This window comes from Carcharhinus amblyrhynchos, chromosome 7, assembly GCF_965287045.1.
Source record: "Carcharhinus amblyrhynchos chromosome 7, sCarAmb.v2.hapA, whole genome shotgun sequence".
Taxonomy (NCBI): domain Eukaryota; kingdom Metazoa; phylum Chordata; class Chondrichthyes; order Carcharhiniformes; family Carcharhinidae; genus Carcharhinus; species Carcharhinus amblyrhynchos.
The window spans coordinates 54,817,189-54,841,812 of record NC_137330.1 but is presented as its reverse complement, the minus strand read 5'-3'; the positions used below and the strand labels follow the sequence as shown (position 1 = coordinate 54,841,812).

The 24,624-nt window shown below is 41.8% G+C and overlaps 1 protein-coding gene across 1 annotated transcript in view; it reads left to right on the top strand.

Moving 5' to 3' along the window:
* Nucleotides 1-24,094, top strand: part of mtmr9 (myotubularin related protein 9) — a 68,637-nt gene extending 44,543 nt beyond the window's left edge. Inside the window, exons 9-10 of the mRNA XM_080192343.1 lie at nucleotides 5,073-5,224; nucleotides 20,806-24,094. Coding sequence (XP_080048469.1) covers nucleotides 5,073-5,224; nucleotides 20,806-20,969 — 316 coding nt within the window. The 3' untranslated portion in view covers nucleotides 20,970-24,094. The remainder of the gene's footprint in view (nucleotides 1-5,072; nucleotides 5,225-20,805) is intronic.
* Nucleotides 24,095-24,624: the final 530 nt, after the last annotated feature.

Here is a 24,624-nt window from a genome sequence, read left to right as displayed (position 1 = left end):
GAATTGTTACAAGCTCGCTCAGCGGCCTTTTTGTTTACCGACACTTGTTCAGTAAAAGGGTATATCAGAGACACCGAGTTTGAATAATGAAACATCTGTTTTGTGAGGGAAAGAGGTCTTTGATGAAAGCTTCAGTTTTAGTGCGTTGTTATTGCTGTCCTGGGTTATGTTACCTTTTTGAACATTTGGAAGAGGCCATTTAGTCCCCTTGAGCCTGTTGCGAAAAAGTGAAATTTATCACAAGGGATGAAAGTGGTTATCTGCCTCCATCAGGGGGAGCTATTTACTTACAATTTTAAAGTCTCACAATAAGTGACTCTTTCATGAGGGCCTGTCTGGTCTCAGAATTTCTCTTGAATTTTTTCAGATCTCGTGCAGTATCGTGAAATAAAATTATTTTATAAAAAAATTGCACAGCAAGCAACTATTTTAATTGACAATCCACCAATGTATTAGGTACAACTCCTCTTCCAGAATTCTTTATGTATAACCTTTATGCCATGTTTATTTTCCTAGGACTTCAGTAGGTAAAACTCCATGACCTTTTTCTAATCTTGTGTTTATGTAATATATTACTTGAATGGTTGTATTGAATTAAGCTCAAGGGTAAGTGGTGCACTTGCAAATGTTATCGAGCTTCAAGTGAAGCAAGTTTTTGAAAAGGGCAGTGGAAGCTTTATTCTGAATTGTTTCACACTTTGTCTAACTTGTTTTGCATTTTAAATGCTCACAAACTGTGCTCCAAAGCTAGCTGTCGTTTTAGCCAAGCTGTTCCAGTGCAACTACGATACTAGTGCCAAGTATGATATTCCCCAGGAATGTCCTATCCACAAAAGGGTCAAATGTAGTCTAGTCAATTTACTGCCTAATATTCTCAGTCATCAGAAAAGTGGTGGCAGGCACCACTGACAGTGCTATCAAGCAACACTTATTCACTAGTAACCTGCTCACAAATATTCGGCTTGGATTTTGCCCTGGCCAATTGACTTCAGATCTTTTGACATCCTTGGTCTAAGAGCTGAACTTGAGGTACATCTACTAACTGTCCTTCACATTAAGGCAGAATGTGACCAGGTGTGACGTCCAGGAGCCTAAGTAAATTTCAGGTTAGTGGGAATCGAAGAAAAGTCTAAGGGCTGGAGTTATACCTAATGCAAAGGAAGATGGTTGTGCCTCAACCATGTTCAGCTGCTTTACCAACAATCATCCCTGCATCATGAGGTCAAAAGTGGAGATGTTAGCAGATGCTTGTTCCATTTGCAATTCCCAGAATAAGAAGTCATCCTGGACTGCACATAGCAAGAATGTTTTATTTCTTCATCTTTGGGATATAGATCTCACTGGCTAGGCATTTATTGCCCACCCCTAATTTCCCTTGAGAAGGTGGTGAGCTGCCTTCTTGAACTGTTGCAGTACATGTGGTTTGGATACACCCACAATGTTGTTAGAGAAGGAATTCCAGCATTTTGTTTTGGTGGGGGGAGGAGACATGTCTTTCTAGTTGATAGCAGTCGAGAGTTTGGACGGTATTATCTGAGCAATGTTGGTAGTTTCTTGCTGAGCGTCTTGTGGATGCTGCCGCTGTGCATCCGTGGTGGAGGGAGTGAATGTTTGTGGATTGGGTGCCAATTGAACAGGCTGATTTGTCCTAGATGGTGTCAAGCTTCTCAGTGTTGTTACAGCTGCACCTGCCCACGCAAGATGAGAGTTGAGTGTAAACCTACTTTATTTAATCAGAATCCTGAATTTTGACTTGTGGATGGTAGATGGGCCGTGGAGTTACAGAATCTCCACAGTGCAGGAGCAGCCCATCAAATCCACACCAACTCTCCCACAGATCATCTTGACCCAGGCCTATACCTGTGACTCCACACTTGTACCCTGCCAATCCCTGTAGTCTGCACAACTTTGGATACTAAGGGGCAATTTAACATGGCCAATCCACCTAACCAGCACATCTTTTGGGTGTGAGTAACTTACCGTAGGATTCATACATTCCGATATGCTCTTGTAATCGTGGTGTTTATGTGGCCAATTCAGTTTCTCATCAATGGTAATCCCTGCCCGCCCCGGGCGTTGATAGTGGGGACTTCGGTGCTAGTAATGCCACTCAATGTTATGGGGCAATGGTTAGATTCTCTCTTGTTGGGGATGGTTATTGCCTGGCACGGATGTGGCACAAATATTACTTACTGTCCATCAGCACATGCCTGGGTAATGTCTAGGTCTTGTTGCATTTGGACATGGACTGCTTCAGTATCTAAGCAATTGTGAATGATACTGAATGTTGTGCTGTCGTCAGTCAATATCTCCACTTCTGAACTTATGATAGAGGGAAAGTTACTGATGAAACAGCTGAAGATGGCTGGGCCTCGAATACTCCTTGAGAAAATCCTGCAGTAATGTCCATGGAACTAAGATGATTGATCGCCAACGAATAAAACCACTTTCCTTTGTGCCAGATAGTCCTAGCGAGGGTTTTCCCCCTGATTTCTATTAACTCTGGTTTTGTTAGGTTTCCTTGATGTTGTACTCTATTAAACGCTGCCTTGATGTCAAGGACACTCACTTTAACCTTGCCTCTGGCATTCAGCTCTTTTGTACGTTTGAACCAAGGCTGTAAAGACATCAGGAGCTGAGTGGCCTTGGCAGAACTCAAATTGAGCATCAGTGAGCTGGCTTTTACTAAGCAAATTCTACTTGGTGGCACAGTTCCTTCAGTCACTTTACTGATCGAGTCATCAGTGATGTGCAATAATTGGTCCTGCTTTTTGTGTATGGGACATACCTGGGCCATTTTTTTCATTATAAGAAGTCTCTCAACACTAGGTTAAAGTCCAACAGGTTAATTTGGTAGCAAACGCCACTGGCTCTCGGAGCACTGTTCCTTTGTCAGGTGAGTGGGAGTTCTGATCACAAACAGAGCATATAAAGACACAAACTCAATTTACATGAATAGCGATTGGAATATGAGTCTTTACAGCTAATCAAGACTTAAAGGTACAGACAGTGTGAATGGAGAAAGCGTTAAGCACAGGTTCGAGATGTGTATTGTCTCCAGACAGGACAGTTAATGAGATGTTGCAAGTCCAGGCAAGTCATGGGGGTTACAGATAGTGTGACATGAACCCAAGATCCTGGTTGAGGCCATCTTCGTGTGTGGCACTTGGCTATCAGTCTCTGCTCAGCGACTCTGCACTGTCGTGTGTTGTGAAGGCTGCTTTGGAGAACGCTTACCTGAAGATCAGAGACCGAATGCCCGTGACCACTGAAGTGTTCCCCAACAGGAAGAGAACAGTCTTGCCTGGTGAATGTCGAGCAGTGTTCATTCATCCATTGTCATAGCGTCTGCATGGTCTCCCCAATGTACCATGCCTCGGCGCATCCTTTCCGGCAGCGTATCAGGTAGACAACATTGGCCGAGTTGCAAGAGTTTGCACCATGTATCTGGTGGATGATGTTCTCATGTGAGATGATGCATCTGTGTTGATGATCCGGCCTGACAAAGGAGCAGCGCTCCAAAAGCTAGTGGCGTTTGTCACCAAATAAACCCGTTGGACTTTAACCTGGTGTCGTGAGACTTCTCATTATGTTTACCCCGGTCCAATGCCAGCATCTCCACATCATGACCATTTTTTCATTGCCAGGTAGATGCCAGTGTTGTGGCTGTACTGGAACAACTTAACTAGGGACATGGCAAGTTCTGTCGCACTGGGCTTCAGTACTTCTGTCAGAGCCTGTAATCTTTGCACTATCCAGTGCCATCAGCTATTTCTTGATATTTATTTCAAGTAGAGTGAATCAAATTTGCTGTAGCCTGGCATCTGTGATACTGCGGACCTCCAAAGAATGAGATGAATCATCCACTTGGCACTTCTGGCTGAAGATGCTTGTAAATGCTTCAGTCTTTTGCACCAATATGATGGGCCCCCCCACTATTGAGAATGGGGATATTTGTGGAATCATCATCTCCAGTGAGACAGCAGTGCTGTCCACTGTGCCAAGATCTAGACAAACTCCAGTCTTTGGCTGACAAGCGGCAAGTAACGTTCATGCAACAGTGCAAGTGGCAAGCAGCAGACACCTGGAATGAATTTAAGCACTACCCTTTACCATCATTGAATTCCCCACCATCGCCATCCTGGGGTGTCATTAATTGAAACTTGACACGAACAACCTTCTAAATACTGTGGCTATAAAATCAAATCAGAGATTGCCTGTTCTGCACCAAGTAACTTACTTCCAGGAGCTGGGCCACAAGACCAAAGTAAGATAGATGATGGAATACTTTTCAGTGTCTGGGTAACTACAATTCACACAGTGCTCGGCAAATGCAACACCTTCCAGGACACACGTTCATTCCAGATTGGCACGCCGTCCATCACCTTAAGTATTCATACACTCCTCCACCTGTGCACAAGGGTATGAAAATGCATTGCTCTGCTACAACACACCACGGCTCTTTCTAAACTCGTGAGCTCGACTATCTGAAAAAGCAAGAACAGATGCTTGTGAGCATCACCGCCTGCAAGTTTTCCTCAGTCTCTCAGCATTCTGACTTGGAAATAAATTGCTGATTCTTCACAGTCGCCAGGTCAAAATTCTGAAGCTCCATACCTAGTTTTCTTGTTGGTATACTTAAACGAGCAGACTGCTGCAATTCAAGAATTGCTCACTGCCAAAGGAATTTGGGGACAAGCACTAAATGTTGAACATAAATCTACTCTTCAGATTTGGATATTTTTATTAACAAAAAATGCAGTGCAAACTCCTTTTATGTTTAAGTACAGAGAATCCTATTCACCTCAATTCTAGCCATATAATCATGAAAATTGATAATGGTGATATAAAGAGGCTTTAGCAGAGAACCATTTGGGGTATCTAATGTGACATAGTACTGTATTCAATTAGACTTGTGAGCAGGAATGCTCTGAGAGAACTACTAAGTGGAATAAGATTTTGAGTTTGTATTTTCAACATAGTGAAGCTCTGTTAAGTAAATTAGTTAATGGTAGCTTGATTTGATCTTTCCTAAAGAAAGGGAATTGAAGGTTATTTGTCTTGCATTCTAGGCGAAAACTAAAGCTTCAGCAGAAAACAGTATCTCTATGGTCATGGATAAATAGACCAAAAGAACTGGAGAAGTACCTGAACCCCCTCTACGAAGCCAACAGCTTAGTCATTTGGCCTTCAGTGGCACCGCAAAGTTTGCAGCTTTGGGAAGGTGAGGGAAGGATTTTGAGTTTCTTTTCAACTTGTGATCGAGTAATAGTTATCATTTTGATTAATTCCTTTTAAGGACCACCAACTTCATTGAAAAGTTCAATGTGTTCTGTTTGTTTACACCACTGATGTCAGTACACAATATTCTATCAAGTTATGACTTCCATGATGCTTTTGGATAAATTCAGCACAGCTTCACTATGCTCCCAATAGAGTTTGTTTATAAGTTCACATCTGATATCCCATATCTTGGATCTGATGGTGTAAGGGACATAATTAATCTATTCTGGTTATCAATATTTACATGTGAAGCACCTTCAACAAATTCAGAAAGAACTTCATGTCTGATCAAACGCTACAATTAGGACAATGTCCATCATCATTCAACTTAATCATTTGAGTCCATTATATTACGTTAAACATTATTACATTAGGGGCGGCATGGTGGCACAGTGGTTAGCACTGTTGCTTCACAGCTCCAGGGCCTGGGTTCGATTCCCAGTTCAGGTCACTGTCTGTGTGGCGTTTGCACATTCTCCTCGTGTCTGCGTGGGTTTCCTCCGGGTGCTCCGGTTTCCTCCCACAGTCCAAAGATGTGCGGGTTAAGTTGATTGGCTGTGCTAAAATTGCCCCTTAGTGTCCTGAGATGCTTAGGTTAGGGGGATTAGCAGGTAAAATATGTAGGGATATGGGGACAGGGCCAGGGTGGGATTGTGGTCAGTGCAGACTCGATGGGCGGAAGGGCCTCTTTCTGCACTGTATGATTCTATGAACTAAACTGTAGTTCTCATTGCCACAACTTCCTCTTCTATTCCCAAATTATAACTGAGGGCGTTGTTCTGTGAAGCATACAGATAACGGGAAAAGATGTAGCAACTGGTTCTTCAATCTTGAAATAGATTGCAATTAATCATTCTGGGGTGTGTCATTAATCAGGCTGCTTCAGTGTATTGATGTAAGGAGTTGAAAGATAGCATTACATTTAAGCAAAAATATTCAGATTGATAACAAAAAAGAATAAACAAAGAAGAAAATACCAAGCAACTTCTTGAGCATTTTTTTAAGTAGTTAAATTTCCCAAAGTGCTTCACGAGAGCACAGTATGCCACCAAGTTACATATGGAAATACTTACGCGGATGACTAAAAGCTTGACCTTGCATCTAAATTATATGCTATGCACTCCATGCATGAGTACCAGACTGAGTGGGAGCAGGGGAGGATGGATATGGTGGTGAGTCAGCTGGGGGCTAGCTGCGGAGTCCGATGAGTCTGTGGAGGGGAGGTGATGGGAGGGGTTAGTGGATAGTAGTGGGTGCGGAGTGGTTAATTAGGGGGAAGAGTTTGGATGGCCAGTGGGTGGGGAGGATGATTTTCGGTTGGTGGGGGGTCTATTGGGGGTTGGAGCATGTGGAAAAGGCCCATATCCTGAGCTCTTTAAAGATTACTAGCCTCACAAGTAGGCTTACGTTAACATTGCAGTGAAATTACTGTGAAAATCCCCGAGTCTCCACACTTCAGCACCTGTTCGGGGACAATGAGGAAGAATTTAGCATGGTCAATAAATCTAACGAGCACATCTTTCGGATTACGGGAGGAAACCGGAACGTGCAGAGGAAACCCATGCAGACACGGAGAATGTGCAGACTCCACACAGTGACCCAAGCTGGGAATCGAACCTGAATCCCTGGCATTGAGGCAGCAGTGCTAACCACTATCCCACTCCAAAGTGTCTTAGCCTGAGAGTGAGGGCACCCCAAAGATTCTTGCAGTTGCATGGGTTCAAGCGAAGGATCAATATTCCATAATACCCTGAATTGAAGTTGTAGGTGACAAATAGGCTTGGAGAGGTCAAATGGTAAGCAGATAGTACCCAGCTCTGTGTAGTTCCTGGAAGTTTCAAGACTTGAACATGTAATCTAGGGTGACTCTTGTTAATGTAATTGCATTGTTAGTGTTCCATTTAAATAAAATATTTAACCATGGCCCTGTCTTTCCTGGAGATAAAATATTCCTTGTTATCATTTGAAGATCGGGGGAATAGTCATTATGTTTATCCCTCAACCAACATCAGTAAAATAAAACAGATCAGATGGCCATGTATTGCTCTTCAGGGACCTTGGTTTTGTACAAAATAGTCATCTTAGAATCATAGACTACCGACTTTGCAGAAGGAGGCCATTCGCCCATCAAGCCTGCACTGACAATCATCCCATCCAGACTCTATCTCTGTAACCCCATGTATTTACCCTAATAATTCCCCTAACTCTAAGGGGCAATTTAACAAGGCCAATCAACCTAACCAGCATATCTTTGGATTGTGGGAGGAAACCAGTGCACCTGGAGGAAACCCACGCAGACATGGGGAGAACTTGCAAACTCCACACAGTTACCTGAGGCTGGAATCAAACCTGGGTCCCTGGCACTGAGAGGCAGCAGTGCTAACCACTTTGCCACTGTGTTGCCCTTAATTGCTTAAGTTATAATGGTGACCACTCACCAAAGGCAGTTCAGTGTCAGCAAAGTACTTTGGGCATCTTGGTGCACTGTAGGAAAAGGCACTCTTTAGAGTTCAGAGTGCAAGTTCAAATTTCTAATATATAGAAATTACCATACCTGAAACAAACATTTCCTTTTACTTTTGTGACATTTTAAACTTACGTTTGTCTTAAGTAATTACTTTGAGAAAATTAATGCAATATATGTAATCTCTAGAGCTGTGGACTTTAAAGATAAAGGTTCAATCACTTGAACTGGAGTAGCTAGAAGACGAGCTAATCATGGAAAGGTGGTAGTTGAAAAAATATAGGGAAATGGGTGAAGAAATCTGAAGAATAATCATAAGCATTTTCAACTATCCCAAAATTAATTGGTAAGAGGAGGCAGGTAAATGGAATTGCATTCTTTTTCTAATGCAGTATGTAAACTCAACAAAGGATTTGATCTGGGTCAAATGATGAATGAACTGGAGCAGGTAAGTAGGATAACAACCAAGAAATAGTGACTGTAGTTTGTTATAATTCAAGATCATTTAAAAGGACATGAGTGTAACTAAGACCAGAGTAATAAATTAAAGGAAAGCCAATTTTGAGAGACTGGGAATAGATCTTGGAAAATTAAAATGGACAACACTGAGAAATTGGTGAACAATGATGTAGAACAACAACAGGAAAAGGTTAAATATATTCTGCTTTTTAAAAGAACAAGTGAAACTCCGATGAGATACATGCCATGGATAAATAAAGGCCAAGAAATTGTAGATAAAGGAAAAAAACCATACACTAAGTGCATGGACAGCAGGGGAGAGCACGACAAGGGAAATGCATGAAGTTCAGAGAAGTTTAAAACAAATAATGACGAAGGTGAAGAGTAACAATTTTCCTTGATTTGATTCTATTCTGTAAGCACGTAAGGAAAGACAGGATGGAGCTAGAGCCACTAGGGGCAGACAGTGGTAATGAAATGGCAGAAGTAGTGAGTAGTTTGCTTCATTTACCAGAGATATCAATCAGATAAATATGAATCATAGCGTCATAGAGGTTTACAGCATGGAAACTGGCCCAACTTGTCCATGCTACCCAAAGGGCATGTCAGATAATGGAATTAGAAATTATATAACTCCGTTTCAATTAAGAGGAGAAATATTCTCATTGTTCTCCGGAGCAGTGTACTGGTGGCTGGTGAGTCTAAACTGCGAGTGTACTGATTTTTTTTTCAATTGTATTGCTGGTTCGCGGGTTCTTTTTGCATTTTGCGCTTTCCGTAGCGGGTCCTAGGCGCAAGGGCAGTTGGGAAGGGAGCGCGGGAGTACAAAAAGAAGGCCACGGTAGACAGCAGGCAGGGAGTGAGGTGGGTGCTGAGTGAGTGCTGCAAGGGCTTTGGCTCACAGGGCTTAGGCGAGAGCAGGCTTAGGCAAGGTGAGATACTGGTCAAATTTTTCTAACTGTGTCCATAAGTTTAAGGGTGGTCAAATGAATGGCACGGTCCATGGGAAGGCATGTCAGCTGTGTAAGGTGCAATATGTGGGAGTTCCTGGAGACACAGCATCTCTGGAGAGTCCATATCTGCACCAAATGTCTGGAGTTGCAGTGTTTGAGGGCCCGGGTTAGGCAACTGGAGTTGAGGCTGGAGGATTTATTTTTAGTTAGGGAAAATGAGGCGCTAATGAGTAGGAACCACGTTCAAGAGGGGATCCCAGAGCCTAGGAGGGGGGGTGGGTGGGTTACAGTTAGGAAGGGGAAAAAGAGGAGTAATGTTCCAAAGGCTACCCCAGGGGTAGTCTCTCAAGATACCAGGGATAAGGCGCCAACTGAGGTGGAAAGGGCACGAGGGGAAGACCGGAATGCCTCAGGGGAAGGAAGGGGGCTGGATGTGAGATAGTGGTGGGGGATGGGAGGGTTAGAGGAATTGATAAGCGGTTCAGTGGGCAAAAGCGGGACTCCAGGATGGTGGTCTGCCTCCCTGGAGCAGGGGTACAGGATGTGTCGGAGAGGGTAGAGGGAATCTTGAAGGGCCAAGGGACCCAGGCGGATGTAATTATACACGTAGGTGAGAAGGACGTAGGAAGGAAGAGTAGGGAGGAAATACGCAGGCAGTTCAGGGAGTTGGGAGCCAGGCTGAAGTGCAGGGCCTCCAGGGTGGTGATCTCTGGGCTGCTGCCAGTGCTCAGTAATAGCAGGGATAAAAATAATGAGATCCTGCAGCTGAATGCGTGGCTGAGGGATTGGTGCAGGACAGAAGGTTTTAGTTTTGTAGACCATTGGGAAGTCCTTGCAAAGGAAAGGCACTTGTTTAAGAGGGATAGGGAACATTTAAATGGGAAGGGTACACATATTTTAGCTGGGAGGTTGGCTGAAGTGTTTCGGCAGGGTTTAAACTAATATGGAGGAGGGGTAGGGAGGAGAGAGACAGCTCAGGCGCTGGGAGTGAGTTGGAGGTCAGGGTAAGTCTAGATGATAGGAAAATCTCCCAGGGGAAGGAGGATCCGAGTGGGCCTGAGGGTCTTCAGTGCATCTGTTTTAATGCGAGGAGTGTGACGGGTAAGACGGATGAACTTAAGGCCTTGATGTTCGTGAGGAATTTAGATGTGGTGGCAGTGACAGAGACATGGTTAAAGGAAGGGCAGGACTGGCAGCTAAATATTCCAGGGTATAAGTGTTTTAGGTGTGATAGGGGAGGGTTGAAAAGAGGAGGAGGAGTGGCGCTCTTAGTTAGGGAGCAGATCACAGTGGTGCAGAGGGAAGATAACATGGGGGGGGTTGGGAATTGAGTCTCTGTAGATGGAGTTGAGGAATAGGAAGGGGGCCATTACTATGCTAGGAATGTACTATAGGCCGCCCGACAGCCCACGGGCAGTGGAAGAGGGTACATGTAGGGACAGTTTGGACAAGTGTAGGAAGAACAGGGATGTTGTAGTGGGAGATTTTAATCTTCCTGGGGTGGATTGGAAGGTGCCTAGAGCTGGGGGGTCAGATGGGGAGGAATTCGTAAGATGTGTATTGGAAGGATCCTTGCAACAGTATGTGGATAGCCTGACTAGAGAGGGGGCTATACTGGATTTAGTTCTGGGCAATGAGCTGGGTCAGGTGGTTGAGATTGCGGTAGGCAAACATGTGGCTAATAGTGACCACAACTCCGTCTACTTTAGGATACGAATGGAAAAAGAGGAGAGCTATCCTAAGGGGAGGGTGCTAAATTGGGGGAAGGCTAGATACAGCCGGATTAGGCAGGAGCTTAGGGATACAGACTGGGATAGGCTGTTGGAAGGCAAGACCATGTTAGGCATGTGGGAGTCTTTCAAGGGAAAACTGCAATGGGTGCAGGAAAGGCATGTGCCGGTTAGGAGAAAGGGTGGGAAAGGTAGGATTAGAAAGCCGTGGATTACTAGAGATATAGAAGGCATGGTTAGGAAGAAACGAGAGGCGTAAGTCAGGTCTAAGCAGCTGGGAACAGAGAGAGCATTGGAGGAATACAGAGAGAGTAGGGGGGATCTCAAAAGGGGAGTTAGGAGAACAAAGAGATGGCTTTGGCAGGTAGGATTAAGGAGAATCCAAAGGCGTTTTACTCCTATCTTAAGAGCAAAAGGATGGCTAGGGGTAAAATCGGTCCTCTCAGGAACAGACGAGGGGAATTGTGCTTAGAGGCAGAGGGAATGGGGGAGATCCTGAATGAACACTTTGCGTCGGTATTCACGAAGGAGAGGGGCTTGATGTCTGGTACAGTCAGCGAGGGAGCGGTAGACCAATTGAAAGATTTATCGATTACGAGGGAAGAAGTGTTAGGGCTTTTAGGTAGCATTAAAACCGATAAATCTCCAGGGCCCGATGGCATTTATCCTAGGCTGCTTAGGGAGGCAAGGGATGAGATTGCTGGGCCTCTGACGCAAATCTTTGTCTCTTCTTTGGACACAGGTGAGGTCCCAGAGGACTGGAGGATAGCAAACGTGGTACCGTTGTTTAAAAAGGGTAGGAGGGATAGCCCAGGTAACTACAGGCCAGTGAGTTTAATGTCAGTGGTAGGCAAGTTGATGGAGAGGATTCTTAGGGATAGGATGTATAAGCACTTAGAGCGTTGCGAGCTGATTAGGGATACGCAGCATGGCTTTGTAAAGGGGAAGTCTTGCCTTACAAATCTGGTAGAATTCTTTGAGGAGGTGACAAAAACGGTCGACGAAGGACGAGCCGTTGATGTCGTCTATATGGATTTCAGTAAGGCGTTTGACAAAGTCCCTCGTGGTAGGTTGGTAGAGAAGATTAAAGCTCATGAGATACGTGGCCAGGTATCTAGATGGGTAGAGAACTGGCTTGCAAAGAGGAGTCAGAGAGTAGTGGTGGAGGAGTCCTTTTCTAGTTGGAGGTCTGTCACTAGTGGTGTGCCGCAGGGCTCGGTACTGGGACCTCTCCTCTTTGTAGTGTATGTAAATGATTTGGAAGAGGGAGTAGGTGGTGTGATCAGCAAATTTGCTGATGACACCAATATGACTGGATTGGCGGGCAGTGAGGAGCAATGTCTGGCAATACAACGGGATATTGATAGGCTGGTTGATTGGGCAGAAACACAGTAAAAAGTCTGACAACACCAGGTTTTAGTCCAACCTATTTATTTGATAATATACTCGCAAGCTTTCGGGGTTAGCCCCTTCGTCAGGTGAATGGAGAGTTCTGGCCAGAACTCTCCATTCACCTGACGAAGGGGCTAACCCCGAAAGCTTGCGAGTATATTATCAAATAAATAGGTTGGACTAAAACCTGGTGTTGTCAGACTTTTTACTGTGTTTACGCCAGTCCAACGCCGGCATACCCACATCATGATTGGGCAGATACATGGCAAATGGAGTTTAATCCGGATAAATGTGAGGTGATGCATTTTGGCCGGAATAATGTAAGGGGGAGTTATATGATAAAGGGTAAGCCCGTAAGGAGTATAGAATCGCAGCGAGACCTGGGAGTGCAAATTGTGCGGAGGGTGTGGAGAGTCTACAGAAGGATCTAGATAGGCTGGGCGAATGGGCCAGGAAATGGCAAATGGAATTTAATGTTGGCAAGTGCGAGGTGGTCCACTTTGGTAGGAATAATGGTAGGAAGGATTATTACTTACGTGGAGAAAAACTGCAGCAGGCGACGGTGCAGAGGGACCTTGGGGTCCTTGTGCATGAGTCGCTAAAACCCAGCCTGCACGTGCAGCAGGTGGTCAGGAAGGCGAATGGGATGCTGGCCTTCATAGCGAGGGGGATTGAATATAAAAGTAGGTCTTGCTGCAGCTGTATAGGGCATTGGTGAGGCCGCAGCTGGAGTACTGTGTGCAGTTTTGAGCGCTGTACTTACGCAAGGATATTTTGGCCTTGGAGGGAGTGCAGAGGAGGTTTACTAGGCTGATGCCGGAGTTGAGGGGGTTGAGCTATGAGGAGAGGCTGAATAAACTAGGCTTGTACTCGTTAGAGTTTAGAAGAATGAAGAGAGATCTCATTGAGACGTATAAGAGGATGAATGGGATGGATAGGATAGAGGTGGAGAGACTCTTCCGGCTCAGAAAGGATAGTAGGACTAGGGGGCACAGCCTCAAGATAAAGGGGGGGCGGTTTAGAACGGAGTTGAGGAGGAACTTCTTCACTCAAAGGGTGGTGAATCTCTGGAATTCTCTGCCCGTTGAAGTGGTGGAGGCTACCTCGCTAAATATTTTTAAGACGCGGGTTGATGGGTTTTTGATAAGCGAGGGGATTAAGGGTTATGGGGAGAGGGCGGGAATGTGGAACTGAGCCACGACAGATCAGCCATGATCTTATTGAATGGCGGGGCAGGCTCGAAGGGCTAGATGGCCTACTCCTGCTCCTATTTCTTATGTTCTTATGAGTGCAAGTGCACAAGTCTTTGAAGGCGGCAGTGTAAGTGGAGAGTGTGGTGAAGAAAGCCTGTGGTATGTTAGCCTTTATAGGAAGGGGTATAGAATATAAGAGCTGGAGTCTAATGTTGCAGTTGTACAGAACGTTGGTTAGGCCGCATTTAGAGTACTGCGTCCAGTTCTGGTCGCCTTACTACTAGAAGGACGTGGAGACTCTGGCGAGAGTGCAGAGGAGGTTTACCAGGATGTTGCCTGGTATGGAAGGACTGGGGTATGAGGAAAGATTGAATAAATTGGGGCTCTTTTCCCTTGAAAGACGGCGACTGAGGGGGGATCTAATAGAGGTATATAAGATTATGAAGGGTATAGATAGAGTAAACAGAGGTAAGCTATTTCCTATGATAGAGACACATAGGACAAGGGGCCATGGACTTAAGGTGAGGGGGGAGACGTATAACACAGATATTAGACGGAGGTTTTTCACACACAGGGTAGTGGGGGTATGGAATGCTCTGCCAAGTAAGGTGGTGGAGGCAAACACACTAGAGTCATTTAAGAGTAACTTAGACAGGCACATGAGTGGGTTGGAGATGGGTGGATATAGGAGATTGTTTCAAATAAAGGTCATTAGCATTGGGGCGTCCCTGGTAAGGTAAATGGATGTGGTACAATAATAATGTTTTTCTTTTCATTCACAGGTTTTAAGTCGGTCCGCCTTGTGTCCAACGAGGGGCATACACGTGATGGGTCGTACTTGGGCTGTTCTTGGTTGTTCAAGATTGGCCTAGTGCTTCATGTCGTTAGTGTGTGCCACTGGACCAGATACTGGGCAAGACGGCAGCTCAGTGACTATCACTGATTGCTGTGCAGACACATGGATTTGGGCCAGCGTCTGTGGGAGTTTGCACATTCTCCCCATGCTTGCATGGGTTTTCTCCGGGTGCTCCGGTTTCCTCCCACACCCCAAAGATGTGCTGTTAGGCTGATTGGCAGTAATAAATTGTCCCTAAATTAGTTTCCCTCAATGTGGATGGCCATAAAACATTAGACAAGGGTCATGGGTGGAGAGGGAGACTGGCGGTGTTGAGATGGTGGCGTAGGCTCATTGGGCCGAAGGGCCTGTTTCCTGGGCTGTTTTTGTTCTTTGTTCTTTGTTCTTTATATTAATGAGAGATCATCAATATAAGAAATGCATTAGGGAATTCAGAAGAAACTTGCCCAAAAAGCAGTGTGAATGTGAAACTTGCTACCGTCGGAAGTGGTTGAAGTGAATAGTATAGATGGATTTAAGCAGAGGCGAGAGAAGCAGATGAGAGAGAATGGAATAGTGGATTTTAATGATACTTAGATGAGGAAATATGGGGAAAGGTTGAATGGAGCATAAACACTGGCAGTAACTCACTGGACCAAATAGCATGTTTCTGTGCTATCAGGCACACTAAGATAATTTTAAGGGATTTGTATTGCTAAATATTAAAAGTAAGGAATAGTCTTAAAAGGGCTTAATTTTATATTTCTGTGCAAGGAAAGGTAAACCTATAGTTAGATTCATGCTAGACAAAGGCATTTGTGAGATTTGCTCAGTTCAAACTGTACTTCTGTTGTTGCTTTGCAACCAAGCACACTTTTTGGGCAGGAAGGCTTTTGTGATTTGTGGTTTCACTGAATTCATTTGCAGCTGAAGATAGTAAAACAGAGTTGAACATCTCTCAGCTCTGCTTGAAGGAAAACTAGGTGCTAAATAATTCTAAAGTCCAGACAATCAGGGAATTGGGACAGAAGGGTTTCTTGGGAAGACTGAAGTTAAGGGAACAGACCAAGAAGTTGAACCAGGTACTGTTCAAGAAAATTCGAGGCAAAAAACAAATAAGCTTTTCCAAGTTAGAGACAGTTGCAGTAGCCATATTTCAAGCAGGAAAGCAAACTTCTGAGGTAAATCAAAAGTTTGGTGCCATCTTATTACAATGTGGGAATCAATAGTGGAAGCATTTGTAAAGAGTTTGTGTAACACTCAAGACAAAGGATTCCTGAAGGGAGAGGTGTAAAACCTGGAAGTGAAATCTGGATGGAAGCAGCTGAGTGAAATCATTGTTTAAAAGATGATTTGGAAGTATGCCTTTTGAATGTGGAACTTGAAATCACTGATATGGAAGCCAAAGTTTAGTGATCCACTAAAGTGGTTCACAGTACAAGAATCATCTGGGTGGATTTTGAGGAGTAAATTCAGGTTCACAGAGTGTCTGACCACAGTCAGCCTGTCTGCTTCAAGGGAGTTTGTGATACTGAGACCATTATAGCCTAGGATGTACTTTGTAACCCATGTTAATCTTAAAAGTCTGTGCTCTCAGGCCTTTTGTGCCAGTGCTGCTCACAGACCTTCAAGTCCCAACTACACTTAGTTGCAGTGAGCTGACAATTGTTCCTCAGTGACAGTTTTCCCATGCCCCAGTTGCGCTGAGCTGAAACTTGCCCTTCAGGTTCTTCAGCTCAGACTATTCACCTGATGGGTACTAGTTTTTGTGCCGCACGTCAGTTCCCATGGAAATATTTTCATACCATTCTCGTTCCACAGGCACACCACTGCCTGAAAGAGTACTTAATTTTTAATGCGAATACAAAATAGAACTGTGTTTTCATGGTATAACTTACAATGTCATATTCAAAAAGAACTTTAACTGGCTACCTTGTATCTGTAAACTGAATTTGTGTGGGGGGGTCTCAGGGGACAAAACTCAGACTTTTGGTCTCTATATAAACAATTGAAGATCTACGCCCTTGAAGAAAATGAGTGTTTAAATAAGTTTGTGTACACAAATTTTCACTTTGTAGCCTTAAAGAGGCCTGTTTACTTCAGCCAAAGTATATCATTGCAGTGGATTGTTCTGGGGGAGGCAAGGTATACTCTACATTTGTTATGATGCAGTGGGGATAGAGAACATGCTATATAAATGCAGGTTAGTTCTTGAAGATCAAACTTGAAGCTCATACTTTTAAATGCTCTGACATGCGTTAAAACAGCATTTTCTGCAATTTTAAACTATTTAAATTTAACTTTTTCCCTAAGATACATACACTGCATTATCTTCTGGTAGTTGCATGTAAATTCTGGAGCTGAGAACTAAATGTCTTGTAGTCTATAGCTAATGCCCAAGGACATGCTTGCAGATCAGTGGTATTAAAATACTTCAGTCTAGCTCTAGTCACTAAATTCTTCAGCTGTAAAAAGAAGGGTGGGGCTTAATTACAAAATGTAACCACGATAAATCATCTGTAGAATATTTAAGGTAGTTGATAAACAATAGTTGGAGGTACTGCAGTGCAGATATACAATGCAGTGTTTCAAATGCATCGTGTAACTGCTAAATCCTGTGTGTGTTCGAATGCATGACTCAAAAGATTGGAGGAAATTGAATATGTGATTCAAAAATTGGTGCCAGAAGAATAGGTTTTGATTCATAGAACACTGGCACCAATACTGAGCAAAGTGGGAGCTGTACCATTTGGGAAAGTCTTCACCTGAACCATGCTGGGACCACTGTTCTGGCAAGTCATATTGTTTGGGCAACAGAAGAGGGCTTTAAAATAAGTGGGCAGGGGATCATGTGAGGGGAGATGTGGTAAATTAAACAGGAAAGGACAAGATCGAGCACAGTAGCATATGGGTCATGATAACCAGAATGTGGCATAAAGGGATAGAGTGCAAATCTGAGTGCATCAACAGATAGGCCAATGATTGCAACAACATTAAAAAGAGAGTTAAAGGTTTTCTACCTGAATATGAGCAGTTTTCATAACAAAATGAATGAAATATTGGCAAGGTAGAGATATCTATGACTAGATGGCCATTTCAGAAGTGGCTGCAAGATTACCAGGGTTGTGACCTAATAAACAAGGATATTTGACATTCGGGAATGACAATGCTAAGAAAGATGGTGGGGTATCTCTGTTAATTAAGGATAACAATGTCGTAGTGAGAGATTATCTTAGTTCAGAAGATCAATATGTATAGTATAGGTCCCCTAATAGCAACTACACTACAGGACAGAGTTTACAAGAAGAACTGATTGGAGCTTGTCAGAAAGAGACTGCAAAAATCATTTTAATTTTATATAGATTGGGTGAAACCGATTGACTGACTAAGATAGCTTGGAAGATTAGTTTGTATTTATCCAGGACAATTTCTTAAAGCAATACCAGCTAAGCTTGCTGATCTGTAATGAAACAGGTTTAGTTAATGACCACATAATAAAGCAGCCTGTAGGCATAGTGATTATAAACTAAACTGCTGCTTAGATAATACAATATGTGGGTGAATAGTCTGGGCATAAGACTAGTGCCTTACTCTTACAATTGCCTTTAAGTTTATGAAGGCAAAAATGGCTAACATGAACTTAGCAAATAGATATTAAGGTAAGACAGTGGAGCAAATATTTGAGATATTTCATAACTCAGCAAAGGTATATACTTTTAAGAAGGAGCACCTTTAAGACTTGATTAGCTGTACAGACTCGCATTCTAATCAGTATTCTGTAATCTGACTGTGCCTTATATATGTCCCATTTGTGATCAGAACTCCCCACTCATCTGACAAAAGGTCAGAGCTCCAAAAGCTAGTGGTGTTTGCTGCCAAATAAACCTGTTAGACTTTAACCTGGTGTTGTGAGACTTCTTACTGAGAGTCATTTAGGCAGGCATATATAAAATAAAGTTAGCAAGAGTTTGTGTAAGTATTTAAAAAGGAGTGGACTAACTAAAGTGAGTGTGCCCTGAGGGTAAGATGAAGGGAATAATGAATGCAAAACCAGGAAATGGCAGAAGTGTTGAACAGGTATTGTGTATTAGTGCAGAAGACATAAAAAAAAGCCTAAGAATATTTGAAAATCAAGAGATAAAAGAAGGGAAGAACTTGAACTAATCACAATCACTAGGGAAAAGGTACTAAGAAAACTTAATAGTGCTAGCAGCCAATAATTCCTTTGGACCTGTTGGCCTGCATCCTAGGGTCTTAAAAGAAGTGGGCTGATGGGTTTGTTGGTGATGATCTCCCAAAATTCCCTAGATTTTGGAAAGGTCCCAGCAGATTTGAAAATTGCAACTCTTAACACCACTATTCAAGAAAGGAAAGAGGAAGCTTTAAGCCAGATAGCTAACATCTGTCACAGGGAAATTGTTATAATCGTTATTAAGAAAATAGGACATTTAGAAAATTTTAATGCAATTGGGCAGAGTCAACATGGTTTTATGAAAGGGAAATAGTATTTGATTAACTTATTAGAGTTCTTTGAGGATGTAATATGCAAGGAGGAGGAAAGGGAACCTGTAAATGTGAGGAATTTGGATTTCCAAAAGGCATTCAATGAAATGCCACATTAACCACATAAATTAAGAGCTCATGGTGCAGGGGTAACTTATTAGCACAGATAGAGAATTGGTTAGTTAATAAAGCAGAGAGTAGGGATGAATGTGTCGTTTTTGGATTGGCTATTATTAGTATACCGCCACAGGATTCAATGCTGAGACCTGAGCTACTAATGATCTACAATAATGATTTGGATAGAGAGACTGAATGTATGGTAGCTAAATTTTCTGATAACATCAAGATAGATGGGACAGTGAATTGTGAAGAGGACATAGTCAGCAAAGGTATTTAGGCTTGATAATTGGGTAAATGTTTGGCAGATGGCCTAAGATGTGGGCAAATGTGAGCTCATTCACTTTGGCAGGAAGAATAGAAAAGCAGTATATTATTTAAATGGGGAGTGATTGCAGAACCCTGAAGTAATGAGGGATCTGGATGTCCTAGTACACTAGTGACAAAATATTAGCATGCAGGTGCAACAAGGGATTAGGAACACCAACAGAATATTGCTATTTATTACAAGGAAAATCAAGTAGAAGATTAGCAGAGTATTGCTACAGCTATCCCGATGTGAGACCACACACAAGATACTATGAACACTCTTGGTCTCCTTTTTTTGATAAAAGGTAATTGCATTGGAAGCAGTACAGAGAAGGTTCACTCAACTAATTCCTGGGGTGAAAGAGTTAGCCTGTGAGGAAAGATTGAGCAGGTTGGACCTAAACCCATTGGAGTTTAGAAGAATGACATATTATTGACACAATATTCTGAGGGGACTTAACTGAGTGAGTGGATAATGATGATGGTTCCCTCATGGATAAAAGCAAATTCCTGCAGATGCTGGAATCTGAAACCAAAAGAGAAAATGCTGGAAAATCTCAGCAAGTCTGACAGCATCTGTAAGGAGAGGAAAGAGCTGACATTTTGAGTCCAGATGACTCTTTATGAAAGCTAAACGGCATAGAAAGTGGGAGATAATTATGCTGCAGAGTGAGGGAATGAAAGACTCATTGTGGGATGAGTCTAGAACTAGGAATCTTAGTTTAAAATTAGAATTTCCCATCAAGGCTGAGATGAAGTTTTTTTTTCTGTTGAGGTTCATTAATCTGTGGAAATCTCTTCTCCAGAGAACAGGAGGCTAGATCATTGAATATATTCAAGGCTGAGTTAGATTTTTGATCACACAGGAGTCTCGGGTTACAGGCATACATGTAGGTGGAGTTGAAGCCACCATCAAATCAGCCATGATTTTACCATGGCAACAGGCTTTAGGGACCACGTGATGCCTCAGTACCAGGGACCCAGGTTCGATTCCCAGCTTGGGTCACTGTGCGGAGTCTGTACGTTCTCCCATGTCTGTGTGGGTTTCCTCCAGGTGCTCTGGTTTCCTCCCACAGTCCAAAAGATGTGTTTGGTCAGATGCATTGGCCGTGCTAAATTCTCTGTGTACCTGAACATGTGCCGTAGTGTGGCAACTAGAGGATTTTCACAGCAGCTTAATTGCAGTGTTAATGTAAGCCTATTTGTAACACTAATAAACTTTTAACTTATTCCCACTCCTAATTCTTGTGATTTTTATCTTAATTATGTAATTGATTCATATCTTGATCTGCAATTTGGCACTGTCCCATATTAGAATCTATAGATGGTTAGTCATCATACTAGTACAGCTGTATTTTATGTTGTAGGCTATTATATCTGGACAGCCGTACACTAGAGCTTAATTGAGCTATGTACTTCGAAGCCCACAGGTCCATTAAGCGCCATTCCATCCAGGTGCAGTGCATATAGATTGCACTATCAACCTACATCCTCAAATCATCTGGCCTTTTAGAAAAGGGAAATGTCTTTAGGGCAGTATTTATTGATTATTTTTTGTTATTAAAAGGTATATTTCTCCGATGGAACCGTTCCTCAAAATACTTGGATGAGGCCTGGGATGAAATAATTCACATCATTGAGTATAATAAGGATCTACAGGCAAAAGTGAATGCACTTCGACGTCAACTAGCTGAGCTACAAACAGAAGATGGAGAACTGCAAAGTCCTTGAATGTATTTAGCAATTTTTAAATTCGTTACATTGACTACATTTAGAAGCAACAATTTGTATATGATGTGTGCATGTCTTAATCACTGAGTATACAGGCACACCGAGTTCTCTACAGTGGGCAACTTTTAGTTAAATTCTAGCTATTTGTAATGTGGTGATAATACAAATGAGCTCTAAATGCTTTTAATGGCCCAATGATTATTGGTACAGTTTTGAAGTAAAATCATCTGTGTAGATTGAGGAGCTGACCATCCAAGGGAATTAATGTCTTTTTACATTTTGCATTTATTCCCAAGATTCAGGACTTTGAATCAGGTATTGCACATGTCATATGAAAAGACACGTTCTTAAATTACTTTGCCTCTATATCTCTCACTTCACCTTGCAGTACACTAAGGGATATTTCCATTTACCATCCTTGAGCCTACTCTGAACAAATTGTTAAACCGACATGAGTTCTGGATTGTGGGCTCATTGTCACTGACAAATATCAATCCTGCTACAGAAAAGCAATTGGGTGAGAGTAGGTAAATGTCAATTTATATGGTCAAATAGAAAGTTCATCTAATTTATTTTTTGTTCGTTGAATTTCATAATACATTGAGATATTGTTTAAAAATTAAGATTCAGAAATTACTTTCCGGAATGCTGTTGTGTACTTTGTGTTCAACTTTTGACGTGTACAGCAATTGGGTTAAAAATTTCATCAACATAGTGGATTGACAAATTTAAGGCAAATATGAGTACTTCATAGGCCTGAATCTTTGGCTCATATACCTGGGAAATTATAATTCTAGTTTATATTGCCTTAATTATTAATCTGTTTATGCATCTGCACTTTGGGCCTCGCAGAAGTAGCTTTCCTTATAAATTGAGATTTGGCGCGAGTCAGTTGAAATTTTCTCCAATGGAAATATTCCACATGTCAGAAGCCAAGGTCACTCCAAACGTTGCAGACAGTTGTCTATGTCTGTAGACAACAATACATTATCATTTAATGCCTTAGAAACATTGCAACAGTCAATTTGCTAATGTACTGAAGAGCTTGGAATGTGAAAGGTGAACCAAATTTTGATCCTGTTGAAATGCATTTTGCGAATAGAATTTTTTGCTCTAGAATGTGTAGATTGTAAACGATTTGCAATTAGTCTCAAGTGCATTTATAAGGAAATGAAGTGAAACGATCAGATCATTTTCTTTTGTGGGAGGACTGAAGTTGGCCAAATTCGTTTTTCAGCTGGGAAGGAGATAACCTTACATTTTCTTAACGCACAATAATAGCACTAAAAATGATACAAAAATTGTGCCTCTCTAGAATATTAAACATTTCCCATCAAATGAACAAAGGTATCTAAATGCATTGATCTGATGTGAGATTTCTGAGTTCTGATACCATTGCCTGCACCTAATGAAAAAAATGCGTCAATTATATCATCCTTTAATATTGCCTGAAATTTACACTGCTCTAGGAACCAACTTCCAAATTTCTTTGAAGGTATTCAAAAAAATATAACTACTTAGTGTGGTGTATATTTTCAAGATTTAACGATTTAACTGAGCTGCACGGTTTTCTTTAAGTGATAGAGGTTTGAAATTTGAATTTAAAATATTATGAAGTTTTGACTGGTAACAAAACAGAATTGTTTCCAGTCTTTATTTGGAGTTGCACTTTATATCCTTCCACCATGTAAGATAACTTGATTTTGTTTGCTCCTCTTGTGTTTAAGGGCATTGTTTCTTGTCTGGGTTAACATTTGAAGTGAGCTTGAAGTACTTAGTCACTGATACCATGGAGCAGTTGGCGCAGGAAATTAATGTCAATCAATATAGATGCTTAGTTATGCACATGCTTGTACAGCTATTGTACTCTTAGATTTTTGTATAAAATACACGATCTTACCAACTTTTAAAAATACATTTCAATTACACTACATTATTTTAAAAAGTCTTTTGAATGTAACTAATGAAATTTAAGGATGTCTTTGATTTTTTTTAAGTTGTGTTGAGTAAAACACAGCCTTCCTGTTTCAGGACACTCTGCATCAGACGAGTGATTTAAGGACTAGTGAAGCATTCAAAGATGGAAAATATATCTAGTTTAAGCAAGAGAGGGTAAAGCAACCAGTGGTTTTTGATGACCTCAACAAAAATTTGAGGGGCATCTGCAGTTGAAAAGTGAGTGCCTTTCATGTTTTCTCTTTCCCCAAATCCCATCCCACCCTCGAGGGTGAAAACACTAATTCCTTATGCTAGGACAGTAATTCCAAATGTCAGATTTTGGAGCCACAAGTACACTTAATACCAGGTAGCCTCATCTTAACCTGAAGACTGGTGTGGTTGCTGATAGAATTTTGTAATGATTTAGATTAATGCTTTTAGTAAAATGGGGACACATTTGCCATCAATCTTCCATCAAAGCAAGGGTACAATTTGTCTATGCCATTGACACTATTGTTTTAAAGCTGGTGACCTGAATGTCAGCCAGTTACTTCACAAAAGTATGTGCTGGTGTTCTACCAATTTGTCCTTTACCTTTTTGTCAATAATGTTTAAGTTCACTTATCAACGTTAATGGGAAATCTGTAGAAGCATGTAATTTATTCCCAATATCTCATATCCATGAAGAAGGAAAATTGGTATTAAATAAATTGCACTGTCATAATATCATGCTTTGTGGAACATTTTGTACTAAGCCTCGCAATGGCTTTCAATCATTCTGTATTATGGGACACACATTGTCGTGCCTGTGTACTAAAATACTGCTAGCTTCAATCTATCTAATTATGTGAACCAGATTTTTTTGTATATATTTAAAAACAAATTAAATTTAAAATCTTCCTACACATTCACGTGCATGTTTTCTTCTCTAATATGAAAATTGTAACCTTTAGGCGATTAAGTTCAGGAATCATGAGAGGTGCTGTGTGAACTGCTGTAATTCACTGTGTGCTGTATAAATTGTCCAGTGCATGCGTTGACTTGAAATTTTGTACTTTTAGTGACAACAAATGTTTCCATGTATGGACCCTATCTGCTGTGTTCATTAGCTCTTTTGTGAAGCAAAATCATCATGCATTGTTTTAATTTGACTTTTTTGAAAAAAATAAAATTTAAAATTATGCTCAGATTGCATGTGTTACTTCTGAAGGTTATGGAATCATCAAATGGTTACAGCACCAAAGGAAACTATTCAGCCAGTCTTATCCACCCAGATCTTTGTAAGAGCAGCTCAGCTAGAATCACTTCTCCACCGTTCCTCCATATCTTTGCAAATGTTTCCCTGATTCTGTTTTGAAATTCCTGATTATATCTGCCTCCACCACTGGCTCAGTTAATGCCTTCTGGACCTAGCCACTTGCTTTGCTTTTCAAAAAAAATTGTTCATACTGATGTTGGTTGTTTTGTCAATCACTATCAGTGGGTGTCCTTTGGTTCTTGATCATCCCAACAAAGGGAACAGTTTGACTATCTAGTTTGTTTATACCCCATGACTCTGAACACTTGCATCCTTGTTTTAAATGGTTTTACATCTTACTTGGCTCAAACAGGACACCTTATTTAGTTGCATTCCTCTCAAATCCTTTCACAAATAAGTATGGATGAACCTGAGTTGTACCATCTACTTTCATTTAGATCAGAGTTGAGGAGGAACTTC